Genomic DNA, 15,905 nt, shown 5'->3' on the forward strand with positions numbered 1-15,905 from the left:
ATCCCTAAAGCCGTTTTCAATCTACTGCTCTGTGAAAACAGCAAACAAAAGGCCTCAGTGTTAGTAGAAAACCGAGTTCTTCAAAGCAGGTAAAAGTCCTGTTTAGTCCCTCCATAAAGTAGAGGAGAAAGGGTTTCCAGATTGTGACAAAGTTGCCCTTGTGTAACACAGAACAATTATAAAGCTTTACTTCTTAAGGGCCTAAATTATGAAAACAGTGGAACAACAGAACTGAAAATGAACAAAACAAGAAAGAAAGAAAGAAAGAAAGAAAGAAAGAAAGAAAGCAAGCAAGCAAGCAAGCTTTAGCTTTGACGCAAAGAATTACAGCAGTCCTTGACATAACCAAAGATTCTTAATTTTTAAAACGCTTCCTTCTAGCAGTGACTAACCTTTCATTATCTGTGACAACACATCAAGTGAGCAGCAGTACAAAGGATGCATGTGATTTCGAAATGCCACAACTGAGCCAACTGCAGTCGCCCGCGTGTGTAGTATGGAGGCGTGACCAAAAAAGACTATAGGAAGCATGGGGCTTTATCTGCCTCACAAGGTACTCTCCCAGTCTCCCCTAGCAGAAGTTTGCGAAGTTTCTCCCCGCTTGAAAGTGCCCCCGGCGACAAGTATCCACCTTGTCCGAGCCTAGGGCCGTGGCATTCAAGGTGTTGAGTCACCGGGTACAGCGGCCGTGCGACATAAATATTATTTGATGACGGAGATCGTAGTGGCGCAGGTGCCAAAGTAAACCGCTGACAAAGATGACTGTGGTTTGACTTATGGCAGAAGAAAGTAGGGTCGGGGCTAAGGCACGGTTCCAGCCCTAAAGGGATTGCATTTTAAGTTTGAGGCAACTTCAAAGCTCCCCCTGTGACATCTGCGCACTCCTCGGCGGTTTTAACTATGACAACCAGGGCTTCCGGCGTGATTCCTTACAGTCGATCGAAATCTTCTCCCGCTCCCATTCCTTCCCCACCCCAGACTTCGTCCACCCCTGAGTCCCTCCACTGCCCCTTCCCTCCCCCGCCCTAGAGATGCTACGACTCCAGCGCTTCGCCATTCATCAACCGGTTCACACCGGCAGCGGCCGCCGCGCGGTGACGTCCGCAAGGGGCGGGTCTCCGCCCCCGCTCGTCGGCGCTCGGCCTGAGGCCCCCGGCGGTGATTGGTGGCCGGGAGTTCACACGTCGTGCCGGCTATAAAATAGAGGGTTTGTGACGCAAGGGCGCCTCGGCGCGCGTATTGGCTCCCTGTACTGCGGGCCGGCTGGGCTACGCGCTCTCCTCGGAGCCGCTCACTGCATGGTAGAGTCTGGTGCCCCCGCCGCCGCCTGCAAAGCCGCCGCCGCCCCGCGAAGACCACCGCTACCCCCTGCCCTGCAGCCGCTGCCACCGCCTGTGTCGCCGCCGCCTCGGGACCGGCTGTATGATTAGGCCACAATCTTCAATGAGTAAACATATTCCTGTGAGTATCCGTCGCACAGCCGCCTCTGGGGCCGGGGATCCACGGCCGGCCCCCCCATCCCCACCGTCGCCTTTGTTCGGAGCCCGGCGTCCGCTCCCCACCGCCCCAGCACGCAGTTCCGGTGGGTCCCTGGCAGGAGGGGTCCGGACTACGGGCCTGTGGCCGGCCGGTGGGGCTGGCTGCGGGGAGGCGAACGCTGGGGTCCACGGGGCTGCGGAGTGGCGGTTGGCTGCCAGAGGCACCGGCTTCCTCATCCCCGCCGAGCCGGGGACGGTGGGGGCGGTGCGGCCGGGCCTGCGCGGCGGGCGGGGGCGGTTTCGGCCACCGCAGCAGGCCGGGCGGGGCGGCACAAAAGCCGCTTTGTGACCGCCGCCTCCGCCCTTGGCCCTCGGGTCTGGCGCGCCTGGCCGGGGCCCGGCGGGCTCCGCGGCGTCCCGAGTCCCCTTTGTTTGGCCGAAAGAGAGCGGCCCGCCTGGGAAGCGGGAGACGTGGCCCGGGGTGGGGCAAGGGTTGCGCGTGTCACTGCGGAGCCGGATACGGGGAGGGCGCGGCGGCGGGGTCGCCACCAGACCCGGGCCGGCGTGGAGTAGGCGGGGCAGCGGGCGAGGCTGATAACGGTCTCGACCGGGAGGTCTCCGGGCTCGCGGCCCGGAGCGGGACAGGAGCCTGGTGCCGCCACCCCTGTGCTCCGCGGCCCGGCCGGCGCCTCAGACAAAATGGCCTCGGCGTCCGCGCCTCACTGAAGGCGCGGCGCGAACCCGTGATTGCGGCGCGGAGAGGGAGCGCCGCGGGCGGGCCCCGGCGCGCACGGCCGCGTGTGCTGAGCTGCGGCCATCGGGGGCTTTCCCCGAGCTGCAGCTTTACGGGGGCCCGTGCGAGGCTCTGCTAGGTGAGGACACCCACTCCCTGCCCCGCCCTGCTCCCTCAGTCTCCACCTGGTAATTCGAGCTGTTCCGGATTTAACGCCCCACTTCGGGCTCTGGATAATGGGAACAAGTCGAGTCTTGTCCTTTCTCTGGGACAAGTCGGTGGAGAAATGGTCTGGGTCTGAGCGCCTTGGAAACTGCCAGGACTACTGTTGCACTGAAGCGAAGGAGTCCACGGCCGGGCACCAGTATGCACTTTCCCTGCCAATCTTTGGGGCCCTGGATGGCGCCTTTTAATAGCGGACTATTTAGAACTGTTCCTGAAATCCTTGGTGTAATGTGTTGTTGCCTGCTTTTGGCTTGTGGCAACGGCAGGCAACCAGAGCCAGAATTCTGAGGTTTATCTTCTGTCGGTGGAAGCCTTCTGCCATTCCAAGAGTATTAAGTTGTTATTTGCACTGTAGTTGGAACCGTCGACCTGCTTGGGATCCAGATTCTGAGGCAATGCTTCCTGTTATTCTTTTTATACGAATTTTGTTTGATGGCAGTAAATCGGTTGAAAACCAAAAAGCTAGATCATTCCCATGCATTTCACATATGCTCTGTACCAGGTGCGTTACCTAAGATACAAGTAGATCTGAAACAAACTTTCCAACGAACTACTGGACAAAGTGGTCCTGCAGATTAATTGCGTTGACTGCAGTCTGACAGACCAACTTAAGCTTCTGCACAGAAACTGCTTTCTTCCCTCTGTGTATATTATTGTGATTATATGCACTGCTAGGTGGAAGGGGAGAGACATTCCTTGGTATTTCTGAGCAGCCTATTGTGGATAGTTTCTCCTGTGGAAAGGAAATTGGTAATGAGGAAATGTCTTAGGCAGTAAGGAAAGGTGTTAGGTAGCTGTGGTGCCTGCTATTTTGGTGGAAGTTCCCCCCCAGCCACTGGATGGCTCCACTAAGTGAATTATTTCTGTTGCTTTCTTTGCTCCCTGATGAAAGTTGCTTATATGAAGAGATGTGTCCAGACTCAGCTGTGACGAGAATTTTAGCTGTTAAATGTGGAAATCGTGATGTGAAATACTGTCTTACATATTTGCTTTCAGTTGACAAAAGAGTATCTGGAAATCAGAATACCGAACTACACGGGTCATTGCACTTAACACTTTACAAAGATTCTTAAATTCCTTGTATGTCATGGAAAAGCTGCCAGAATCACTTTTTTTTTTCAATTCTAAGGAAATAATATTTAGGATTTGAGGAAAACATATAATTGAAATTATTTTCCAGATTACTGCAGTCTGTGTTTGCTGTAGTAGAGCAAAGTCCTTAATGGTAGTCACTAATGTTTTAACCCAGCTAGCAAATAGGTGAAGGAATAACCTCTGAGGGCTCATTTAAACAAATTTGGAATAATGAAAGTCCTCTTTCTTCTGGGACAATCTTGTAAGAAATGACTCCTGAGGCTAGTTCCTTTGTTTTGACAGAGAAAATGAACTGGGTTTTTGACTTGATGTTTCAATGATTTGCCATATGTGAATTCTTCAAAATGTAGCAAAGTTATTCTGGAGCCTATAACTGGCATGGTGCAAAATGCTATTTAAAGTTGCAAAATGAAAATAGCAGATAGATTGAATTTAACTTTAAGCCTTTTAAATGTTTAAATTTAGGGGAATCTTTTATTCTTAAAAGAATACATTTTATTGGGTAATTTGCCTTTGGAAATACATATAAAGTGTTTGAGGCAGTGCCTGGTACTTGGTGCTTTTATTAACCTATGAATTTTTCTTATTCCTGGCTTTACTCCTAAGCACACATGCAAACACAAGTCTTTTTTTTTTTAATAAATGTATATCCTTATGATACTTCATATAATAAGTTGATTGACTTTCAAAGACTCAGATAAGGAAAATCTGTTGAAAGGGAATTATTAGGTTGCTAAGAATCAAATGAGATAGTGTATCTGGAAGAATTTGAAAACTAGTTTCTGTTTTTCCTCTTAAGAACATATTGGTTGAGGGGAGCCGGGCTGGCTATGTCAGTTGAACATGTGACTCTTGATCCTTAGGATTGTAAGTTTGAGCCCCATGTTGGTTGCAGAGAGTACTTTAAAAATAAAGGTTAAAAAAAATATATATATATATGTGTATATATATATATATATATATATATACACACACACACACACACACATAGGTTGAGTCTTTAGAGGAGTAAGTAAACTATGCAAGAACTAACAGCTTCCAAACTTTTCATGAAGTTTACAATATGTAAAAATATTTTATTAGTTGGAAAACTCTACATAGAAAGCTGTTCGTAGGTAGAGCTTATAACAGTGTAAAGCCAATAACTATTTAAAATGAATAATTAATTGAAAAATACATGTAAGTGATACTGACCAAAGGTAACAATGGTATTTGAGGGTTTTCTGTTTGAGGGCAGTAATTTCAATTTAAAGTAATCTACTTGTGAATGCTTGTTTTATGGTTATTGCTTTAATCTGTAATCACTCTTATATTTTTGTATATTCAGTAAAAGTTGAAGAGGTGGGTTGGGCCCATATTTGAAGATAGTTGTGCACTTAAATACTACAAAAGTGTAACATATTCCTTTGAATTAGAAAACAATTTTTTTCCCTCTCTCTTTTTTTCTTTTAAACAGCAGTTCTGTGGTGTTCTTGGTCACACATTTATGGAGTTTCTGAAGGGCAGTGGAGATTACTGCCAGGCACAGCACGACCTCTATGCAGACAAGTGAACTGTAGAAATTCATTACTACTCCACCAAGAAGCCCCCATAAGAGTGGTTAACCTGGACACAGAGTGTTGAATTGAAATCCACAGAGCATTTTACAAGAGTTCTGACCTGGATGGGGTAAACCTCAGTGCACTTCCTTTCTATTGCCTCAGTATTACTGGATTGAAGAATTGCTGCTTCTTGTTAGGAGGTTCATTTCATTTCCCATTACTCCCAACTTCATACTCAAAAGCACTGAGAATTTCAAGTGGAGTATATCGAAGTAGACTCAGTTTCTTTGCATCATTTCTGTTTCAATTTTTAAAATTCTTCCATAACCTTATTGAGTGTTTTTAACAAAATTAACATGGCTCGAATGAACCGCCCAGCTCCTGTGGAAGTCACATACAAGAACATGAGATTTCTCATTACACACAATCCAACCAATGCGACCTTAAACAAATTTATAGAGGTAAGGTTTGATACTCTTATTGATTACAGTTTGGTGGTGGGGCTTTTTATCTAACAAAATATTAGTTTAGAAAATTTTTGTTTGAAGCGGGGCGCCTGGGTGACTCAATCGGTTAAGTGTCCGACTTCCACTTAGGTCATGATCTCACAATTTGTGAGTTCGAGGCCCCTGTCAGGCTCTGTGCTGACAGCTCAGAGCCTGGAACCTACTTCGGATTCTGTGCCTCCCTCTCTCTGTGCCCCTCCCCCACTTGCACTCTCTCTCTCTCTCTCTCTCTTTTAAAAATAAATAAATGTTAAAAAGAAAGAAAATTTGTGTTGGTATAACTGCAGTTCAATTCCCAGAAATGAAATATCAGGTTTTTCCCTTTAGGTTATTTTTTACATCTAAAGAAGGACATGTACTTGAATTAGTTTGGATTTATAATAAGATAATTTAGTTGTTCATGCCTCACAGTTTGCTTATTTAAATTTCTGTGAGGGCGGTATAACAGTATGGTTTTCACAAGAAATTTATAGGAGGAAGGCTACCACGTAGACATTTTTCATGTATCTGCTTAGCCTAATGACTAATATCATAACCAAAGTTAGCTTATGTTTTGGACCCTATTTGATGCTTAGAAGCCAATTTTTAGCTACCAATTATAATTAGTAATAATGGATTATGAGTCTTATACCCTGTAGTTTTAAATGATGTTGGTTTTTTTACACTGTAGTTTCGGGATTTTAGAGTCTTTGAATTTACTTCTAAGGTTCTAAATTACAGTATGTACTGCAAATGAGCAAAAGTTTAAGGAACTAATGTAATCATGTCAGGTCAGATTACTTATAGTCATGAGTGATTCCTTTGGGTTCTATTTTATTTATCTTTGTCCCTGAATTGCTTCTAATCCTCTTTTGGTAGTACTTGATCTCCATCCAGCTTGTGTTACCATGACTATAAACAACTTCCATGTATGAAGGGCCATGGGATTTTTTTTAACGTCTCATTTGTTAAAAATATGTGATGTTTAGTATTTCCCCTTTTTTATGCTGCTCTGGCATTGTCACTTAAAACAAGATTTCACTTCCCAGAGTTTAGTCATGAAAGTGGATGGGTATGAAAAAATGATACATTGATTTATTTCACTTCCCTATTAAACATACCTAGGTTATATCAGTGATTCCATGAATGAATTTCTGTTAACTAGCAATACCTGTTGGACAGTTGGTGAGCAATAGTAACATTGTTGTAAAGACTTACTAAGTGTGTTTTATGTATGTTTTATCCAGGAACTTAAGAAGTATGGTGTTACCACAATAGTAAGAGTATGTGAAGCAACTTATGACACTACTCTTGTAGAGAAAGAAGGCATCCATGTTCTCGTAAGTATATAATAGTTTCTATGTGTTTTTGATACTGTGCTACAAAAAAAATGACCGACTTCAAAATGCCTAATTTTTTTAAGTTATTACAAGAGAATGCATTATCTTAATTTCTAAGTAAAGGTGAAAGTTAAGTAAAGCTTTGAAGTAATGAGATCTTTATAAAGATTCAGCATTTATTTGCATTTCATTGACAGTAGGGTTTCATAAAACACATGTTTAGACATATTAAAATGCTTCTGAAGACATTGTAGTGTTAGAAACTCAGAATTACTAGTTTGGTATTTTATTAAAAAATTAAACTGTTTAAATATTCTTTTGACTTAGGATTGGCCTTTTGATGATGGTGCACCACCATCCAACCAGATTGTTGATGACTGGTTAAGTCTTGTAAAAATTAAGTTTCGTGAAGAACCTGGTTGTTGTATTGCTGTTCATTGTGTTGCAGGTCTTGGGAGGTAAGAGAATTTCTTAAATCTGTTTGATGGTATTGGTCTTAATTCTAGTAAAAACTTGATTTTGATTCCAGTAAAGACTCCGTTATCATTTTTTGAGTCATTTTGCTTTGTTATGTTACATATTAAAACTAAAAAGTAGGTGGGGGTGTCTGGGTGACTCAGTTGGTTAACCACCCAATGTCAGCTCAAGTTTGTGGGTTCAAGTCCCGCATTGGGCTCTGTACTGACAGCTCGGAGCCTAGAGCCTGCTTCGGATTCTGTGTCTCCCTCTTTTCTCTGCCCCTCCCCTGCTCATGCTCTGTCTCTCTCTGTCTTAAATAAACATTTTTTTAAAAATTTTTTAAAAAAGATAAATGAATGTAACTATAATGTATTCCAGTACATTATTCCAGTCTGGAACTAACAGACACTATAGTTGTAATTTACACTTGTCTCTGTGGGCACAATTATTTACAGAGTTAATCGTGTGTGCTAGGTTATATCAATGGTATTAGAGTCATGGTCCAAACTCATTGTGAAAAAGAACTATGAATCATTTCTAAGGTAATTTGCATTGCATATGGTGTGCTTTTGATAGAGTGCTTGATCCTGAATTCTGATTCAATGAGAACTCCTTACTCAGTAATACCAAAATATTCATGTCCAGATTTGTGCATCACTACCACTGCCCTCCATGCCCTCCACCAAAAAAAAAGTTCTATTCTAGTGGAGGGAAGTAAAATGAACACTGATGGCCCAGTGATTGGGGGGCAGGGGGGTTAAAGCAAACATTTGCAGAAGATCTTTAGGAGAGGAGTTCGTGACCTTTAAAAACAATTTTTTTTTTTTAATGGAATATACTTTTCACTGCTTGGAATTCAGGAAAAAAATTGTCTGCATTTATCAAGATTTACCCTCCTAAATTTTTTCAAAATTGCCCTCCAATAATACAAATCTTAATTTCTAGACTTATTTGCAACAGTTCAAGGCATATTTCCTTTTTGGTTCCAGGTAAAAATCTGGGTTTGGTAGGAAAATGCTGATACTTTATTAATTTTTTAACATGAAGTCAAGATTTATTATAAGGTATTACATAGGAAGGGTAGTAAATTATAGTACTTTTGGATTGGGGAATGTTTGGAGTATTGAATTTCCTAGGATTTTTTTTTTTTTAAGTGATTTACCAAAATTCTTACCTTACCAGAGCTCCAGTGCTTGTTGCCCTAGCATTAATTGAAGGTGGAATGAAATATGAAGATGCAGTACAGTTCATAAGACAGTAAGTGTGTAATGAATTTTTTTTCATCATTGTTAGTGAGTTTAATTATATTACAATTTTTCCCCCACGGTCCACCTAACCATTAAGTTCATTTTTAAGACAGTATTAAAGCCAGGAAATAAAGATCTTACCTTTTTTGTATTTCATGTAATTGTTCATATTACAGAGGTTCTAATCCAATAAATTTGTCTTTTCTTACACCTCATGTAAATGGATATATAAATTTTGACTATTGTAACTAAACACCCAAGATTTTGAACTTTTTACTACCCTTTTTTCATTTACACATGTATGCCTATCCATATTTCTGCATTAAGTCACAGCCTACTAATCAAAAGATTAATTGCCACAAGAGAGATAATAATTAATTGCCTATAACATGGTAAATGGAAATATAGAGGGATTTTGCTTTAGTTGCTTCATCTTTTGTTTTTCTCCATCCAGAAAGCGGCGTGGAGCTTTTAACAGCAAGCAGCTTTTGTATTTGGAGAAATATCGTCCTAAAATGCGGCTGCGCTTCAAAGACTCCAATGGTCATAGAAACAACTGTTGCATTCAATAAAACTGGGGTGCCTGATGTCATTGCCTTGGAAGTGGAACTTGAAACAGGACCTAATTTGTCATACATAGTAGCCAACATGTTGGCTTAGTGAATAAGTCTAATGAAGCTTCCATAGGAGTATTGGAAAGCAGTTTTATCAGGCCACAAGTTTGATGGAATTGCAACCTCTATGCTTGGGTTACGATCAACCTGTTTTGGACACTTAGCAAAAGATTCTTGCTGTTCAACATTTAAAATGTGCTTATCACTTGTACCAATTGACCTTTCCTGAAATCATGCAGTATTGAGTTATGTCTTTAAATCTATTCCCATGCCAGAATCTTATCAATATATATGAAATTTAGAAAGATTAGGTGCCAAAATACCCAGCACAATATTTGTATATTTTTAGTGTTATACAGAACTAAAATCCCAGGAACTATGAACACTCTGGACCTTATGTGGTTTATTCCTTCAGTCATTTCAAACATAGAAATTAGGGCCTATATGGTTATTTGCCTGCTCACTTTATGTTTACATCTCCCACATTTGTACCAGTATACATCAGGTTTGCTCAACCTTTTTTTTTTTTTTTGGATTTTTACCGAGTCTTAACAATGATTGTTTCATGTCTTTCTACAAATTTTATTTTGTGCTGTTAAGGAAAACCTTCATTTTGAAAATCTACATTGTACAGAAGCACATGTCTTTAATGTCTCCAGACAAAAAAAGCCTTACAGTTAATTTTAATGTTTGCACTTTGGGGTGCAACTTACAGGGAGGGCCTGAAAAAAAGAATGGGAGGGGGCTATTAAGTATTTTTAGTAAAATGTTGCCTTTGTCTTGTGCAGAACATGTAGAATATGCTCTTTAATTTAGTAAATATTTTTTTAAAAGGTAGAGATGCTTTGTTATTGTAGCTAAAACAATTCTTAATCATAAAATTTCTGAAATTCTTGTATTTTTTTTCTTATCTGAAGTTGTTTACCAACTTATTTTTGTTTGAAGTGTGATTTTTTTTCCTTCTCTTCCCAACCTCTCTTGCAAAAAAAAAAAAAAAAAAAAGTGGGTTTCTGCTAATGAATTGAGCAGACATCTAATATTTTATATGCCTTTTGAGCTGTGTAACTTAATATTTGGATACTTGATAATTTGTTTTATTATGTAATTGATAAAATGGTGATGTGTATTAATGTTAGTTCAACCATATATTTATACTGTCTGGGAATGTGTGGTTATAGTTCTGTGGGAGAAATAATTTGTCAGTGTTCACCAGCTTGTAAAAATCTAGTGCGAGAGCTTAAACATCTAAATAAATAATGAAATGCATTTATCATCATTGAAATTGTTTGGCTTAAAGTTAACTTATTTTGTAGAATATGATATAAATGAAGTATGCTTCACTTAGTGCCATTTGAAGTATGTCCTCTGTTTTTTTTCCTTTAACAAATGAAGGATTAAATGAAGTTGACATTTAGTAAGCTCTTTATAGATACAATTTGTTAAGGTCGTGAGAACTGCTTAATATTAAAAAATACTTTCCATTATAGACTTTCTTTTTTTACAGGCTTAGTACACTGCCAACCAGTGTGCTATCCTGAATTAAACTAGAGGAAGGCCTTAATTTGAAGCTCAGTTCCAACAATTAATAACTGGTTTTGAGCAACTTCTGAGCCGGTTTATCATTTACAAATAATAGATCCCTTTGTAGGTTTTGATATTTGAACATGAGTATCTGGCACATGAGGGATTAATAAATGTTAAATTTCTTTCAGTAATCTAAAATGCTTCTTTTGTATAGCTCATGTTAATCTAAAAAAGGACAGATGTCCTTATCTGAACTTTTTTTTTTAATAGTTACAACTGAGTAAGATTCAAAAAGGTACTCCACATTGTGTTTTAAAGATTTTGCTTCCATCTCTTCATGCCAGTTTAGCACCATTCTTGAAACTTAGAGCCAAGGCAAAAGGAATGAGGGCGTCTCTGGGGGCCCTTAGTTCTTTATATCTTTGATCTTTTGTAATTGGGGCTAGTTATTTAGCCTGGCTTTTTTGGTTGTTTTGTTCTTTTTTAAATACAGTCTACCCTTCAAGATAATTCTGTGTAATTGATAACTAAATGATGATTGCTTTCTCACATAGCCCATAAAACAGCGTTTGTTTATTGAGACGAGGTGGCATCATGGTTAATGAAACATCTTGAGTTTGAAACATTGTTGGTTTGTAGTATTGGATTGTATATATATGGTGCTTAAAATCAATTTATAAACCTCATCTGTAAGTATACAAATGATGAAATTTGCTTTTTACCCAAATACTTTGTGTCTTGTAAATATGACTAATTATAGGAATACCCACAATACATTCTGGAAGATTCCTTATATCTAATAAGAAATAAAATAGAAATAATGAGGTCTTGAATATAAAAAGTTTTCAGATGGTGTTCAAGAATTGGGTTACTTGGTTTTGGATAACAGTTTCCCTCAATAGGATGATGTAAATCATAACGTTGACTAGGCCTGTCTAGGAACCATAATGCTGAGGAGTAATATGATTACTGAATCATAGGAGACCGTGCAATCTTCTAGTTGAAAGCAAAACCTAGAAAATGAGCTTGGTCATTTTGCAGTATACCGTAACCTTCATTTATTATTGCTCTTAATGCCCCCCTTTTTCTAGAACAGTGGACTTATTCCCACACCTTCACACAGCTCTATGCCTAGAAGTATCCAGCCCAGGCATGTGATTACATTTGGTCACATCCCCTCTTTAGCCAGAGCACTTCAAAATGATATTGTGGTCCCCCAACTAGGCTTCAGAACCTTTATCTCTGGGATTTGTTTTTAAATGTCATTCTATTTATCTGACAAATACCTACTGTTTCTAGGCATTTGAGAGTACAGCAGAGAACATAAAAGATGGTATCACCAGATTTTGGTCTCCAGTGAATATCCCAGCCCTTTCCATAGTTAAGAACACTTTCTATTAGAATTTAAGACAATGGAATTTCAAAGGGAAGTGGCAGAATAAGTAATTCTTTCTACGTTTTCTAATTCTTTTAAAAGAACTTCACTTTAAAAGTATGTTTTAAAAAGAATGCATGAAGGTAGGATATGCTATACATGTTTATACTGTATATTCCCTGACTTTCTTGAGAGAGAGAGAGAGAGAGAGAGAGAGAGAGTGTGTGTGTGTGTGTGTGTGTGTGTGTGTGTGTGTGTGTTATAATACCTGAATTGGAAATTAAAGACTGGTTTAAAAATGTCCGACACAATGTTTCTGCATTATGTTTGGTGTAACTAGCCTAAACAGAATCTTGGAAAGAAAAGGAAAATAAATGTTTGCCTTCAATGAATTAAGCCAGTTATGTGCATTAAGTTATGAATGGAAGGATTAACAGTAACTCTACAATTAGATCTATATTGCCAGACTAACCGATTAATATAGCTGTTATAATAGCTACCATTTATTAAAGATCTTACTGTCAGGAAATTTTCATAATTCAATTATTTTAAAATCCTGTTTTCCCAATATTATACATAAGGGATATAAGCCTCCAGTTAGGTAACTGATAAATAGAATGCAGAGATTCAAACGTGACTGTACAACACCACACAGCTATGGCTACGTATGCCTGACTGCAAAAGGTTTTATGAGTTCTTGAACTGCCTATGGAACTCATTTTCCTTAACAAAGTGTTCTCTGTAAAAGCCATGTGATTTTTGTAAAGTTCTTCATTTAGATTGAATGTTTTACTGTTTTTGCACTTTTTTTGAAGTAAGTCAAGATAGGCTAAAATAATGCTGCAGAAACAACCCTGAAAATTAGATTTATTCCTTGAACTTCATATGCATCACAGGGACCCAAACTGATAGAGCATCTTCTCTCTAGAACAATGCTAGTGGTGACAAAAGGCCAAAAGGGCTTTGATAATTAAGTTCTTGACTAAGAAATCCTACATAACACTTCTATCAAATTCACTGCACAGAACTGGTCACATAGCCACCCAGCAACCAAATGCAATTCTATTGTGCTGAAAAGGCAGAAATACACAGCAGCAACCACTACCTCTCAAAGTTTAAACAGTAGAAAAAATTAAGCCCAGTGCCCAATGAGGGGCTTTAGTCAACGTCCTTGAGATCAAGATTCTCATGCTCTACAGGCTGAGCCAGCCAGGCTCCCCTAAAGAGTATATCCACAGTACTGTCTCACATAGCTGAAATATCAAGCATAGGAGATAAAGTTCCAAGCAACCAAAATAGATGTCAGGAAGTGTAGGCATTAAAGTGTGTGCTCATTGAATCAAAGGTGCTTAAATAAAGCCTATTTAATCTTACTATCAAGTAACTAGCCAGCATTGATAATTTGGCTTCCTGCCAGACTAGATATAATAGATAAGATGCAGAGCATAGGGAGAGAAGCACACGGATAAAATCTACTTGTCAAGCTGATGTTGACAGACTTGGACTGTAAAAACTAAGCTGAATTCAGGGCGCCTGTGTGGCTCAGTCGGTTGTGCATCCGACTTTAGCTCAGGTCATGATCTCAGAGTCCGTGGGTTCGAGCCCCACTTCAGGCTCTGCTGACAGCTCAGAGCCTGGAGCCTGCTTCGGATTCTGTGTCTCCCTCTCTGCCCCTCCCTGCTCATGCTCTGTCTCTCTGTCTCAAAAAAATTAAAAAAACATTAAATAAAAAAAAAAAAAGCTGAATTCAAAGAGTAGCCATTTAGGACACATCAGTGCTACAGAACACAGAACAAGTACATGTATTTATAATTACCCTTAATCATCAAAACTATGAACCATTACATTTGGCTTTGTATGTTTCAAGGCCAGAAATTTCATAATCCAGATGAGTTGGCCAAGATGGCAGAGTAGCATGGAAGTTCTCTGTTTCTCTAGTCCCTGAAATACAGCTAGATCAACCCCAAACCATTTTGCACACCTAGAAAATTGATCTGAGGGTTAACATAACAATCTGCATAATGAGCCACAGAATTCAGCAGGTATACGGCGTGGAGAGGTGAACTGGAGGTGAGAGAAACCGCGGAGAGTAGGGAGCTGTTTTAGTGGAGACAGGACAGAGAATGGGGAAGAGTACAGGAAAGGCACCTCCCCCCCCCCCCCCCCCGCAAAAGTAGCTGAGAGAGAAAGAATGGAAACACCCACAAGTGACTGAACAAGAAGGGGAGAAAGGAGAGGGTTTCATTACCACTAGGACTCTATATACAGGGGAAACCAGACTCGCAAATTCCACAGCTCAATATTCTAGTGGTGCTCTGATGGGAAGGTCGAATCCCCAGGAGCAGGCAGTGAGGTCCAAGGTGTTTGTGGGCCACACAGGGAGAAGCTGTTCCCCTGCTAGGAGGTCATTTGGTAGAGGCTGTATAACCTCCCTACAGGCAAAGCCTCAGCAGACCCTGGAGAAAAGCCACAATTGCTGGTATTGGAACAAAGACACCAGCCTGCTCTGAAACCTGGCACTGGTTGTGTGTTGTCATTTACCATAATTCCTGAACCGCTGCCGCTACATGATCACATGAACTCTTTCTGGGGCAAGCTGGCACCTGGCCACAATCTCTGAGCCTCCGTAGCAGTGTGATCGCAGGAACGTTCCTGGAGGCAAGCTGGCACCAGGCCATTGCTCAGCGAGATTCTCCCCCAGAGGGTCAGAGCAGGTCTAAGCTGCAGGGACCTCAGAAGTGAGGGGTTTGGAAACAGCCCCATCTGAGATAAAATTTTGGAAGGGGGTGCCGCCTGGCAGGCTGAAGGCTTGGACACAGACAATGTAAAAGCAGGAAGTGGATGGAAGCTGGAGACAAAGGAGGGGTGCTTGATTGCCCGGGCGTGAGAGCACAGAGTTCTGGAGCTAGAGACTGGGAAGGCGAGTGATGCCATTTTCACCTCTCCCGTGCATATGCATACACACCACCAACACCACACTGATTCACCCCAGTAAGCTAAGTAGCACCACCTAGTGTGGGACGGAGCCATTACACCAAGCCCCATCCAACTGTGCCAACCACGCCCTAGAGACCACCACAAGTCTCTGCCTGCTTAGTGTACAGACTATAAAGTGCTTCATAGTGTGATTTCTAGGGGAAACTGGATGTAATTTCATTCTGTTCACTGGTCCATCTATTCAGGGTTTTTTTTTTGTTTGTTTTCTTGCATACAGAAAGAGAAAAAAAATTATTTTTATTTTCCATTTTATCAAAAAGTTTTAATCTTTTTACTACATTTTTTATTTTTTTGTAAATTTTTAAATTCTATTTTACTCTCTTCATTTCACTTTATTCTATTTTATTGTATACATTTTTTTTAATTTTTAAACGTTTTCTTACTTTTTTTCTTTTCTATTCTTTCCCTTTTTTCTCTATTCCATCAAGCTTCTTTCAACAACCAGACCACAACACACCTAGGATCTAGCTTCCTTTATTTGATTTTTTGTGTTGTTTTATTTTTTTAATTATAACTTTTTATCTTATTCTTTTTTTTTAATTTCTTTTAACATTTATTTATTTTTGAGAGACAGAGATAGAGCGTGAGCGGAGGAGGGGCAGAGAGAGAGGAAGACACAGAATCTGAAGCAGGCTCCAGGCTCTGAGCTGTCAGCACAGAGCCCCATGTGGGGCTTGAACTCACAAACTGTGAGATCATGAACTGAGCTGAAGTCAGTTACTTAACCAACTGAGCCATCAAGGCACCGCAATCTTATTAATTCTTTTATTTCCTCCAAAACCACAAAACGAA

General features: G+C 40.5%; 1 protein-coding gene across 3 annotated transcripts; it reads left to right on the forward strand.

Moving 5' to 3' along the window:
* Nucleotides 1-1,220: 1,220 nt before the first annotated feature.
* PTP4A1 (protein tyrosine phosphatase 4A1) lies at nt 1,221-11,582 on the forward strand. Of its 3 annotated transcripts, none has more exons than XM_030315770.2 (6): nt 1,221-1,461; nt 4,988-5,533; nt 6,805-6,897; nt 7,225-7,355; nt 8,539-8,613; nt 9,058-11,582. In XM_030315770.2, exons 2-6 carry the CDS (start codon nt 5,429-5,431, stop codon nt 9,173-9,175), a joined length of 522 nt encoding a protein of 173 aa, XP_030171630.1. In that variant the 5' UTR covers nt 1,221-1,461; nt 4,988-5,428; the 3' UTR covers nt 9,176-11,582. The 3 variants fall into 3 exon arrangements, with proteins under 3 accessions (XP_030171630.1, XP_035920296.1, XP_030171632.1); XM_036064403.1 differs by having other exon boundaries at nt 1,252-1,461; nt 9,062-11,582; XM_030315772.1 differs by having other exon boundaries at nt 1,260-1,461; nt 4,991-5,533.
* The last annotated feature ends 4,323 nt before the right edge of the window (nt 11,583-15,905 follow it).

The sequence above is a fragment of the Lynx canadensis genome, chromosome B2, assembly GCF_007474595.2.
Source record: "Lynx canadensis isolate LIC74 chromosome B2, mLynCan4.pri.v2, whole genome shotgun sequence".
Taxonomy (NCBI): Eukaryota; Metazoa; Chordata; class Mammalia; order Carnivora; family Felidae; genus Lynx; species Lynx canadensis.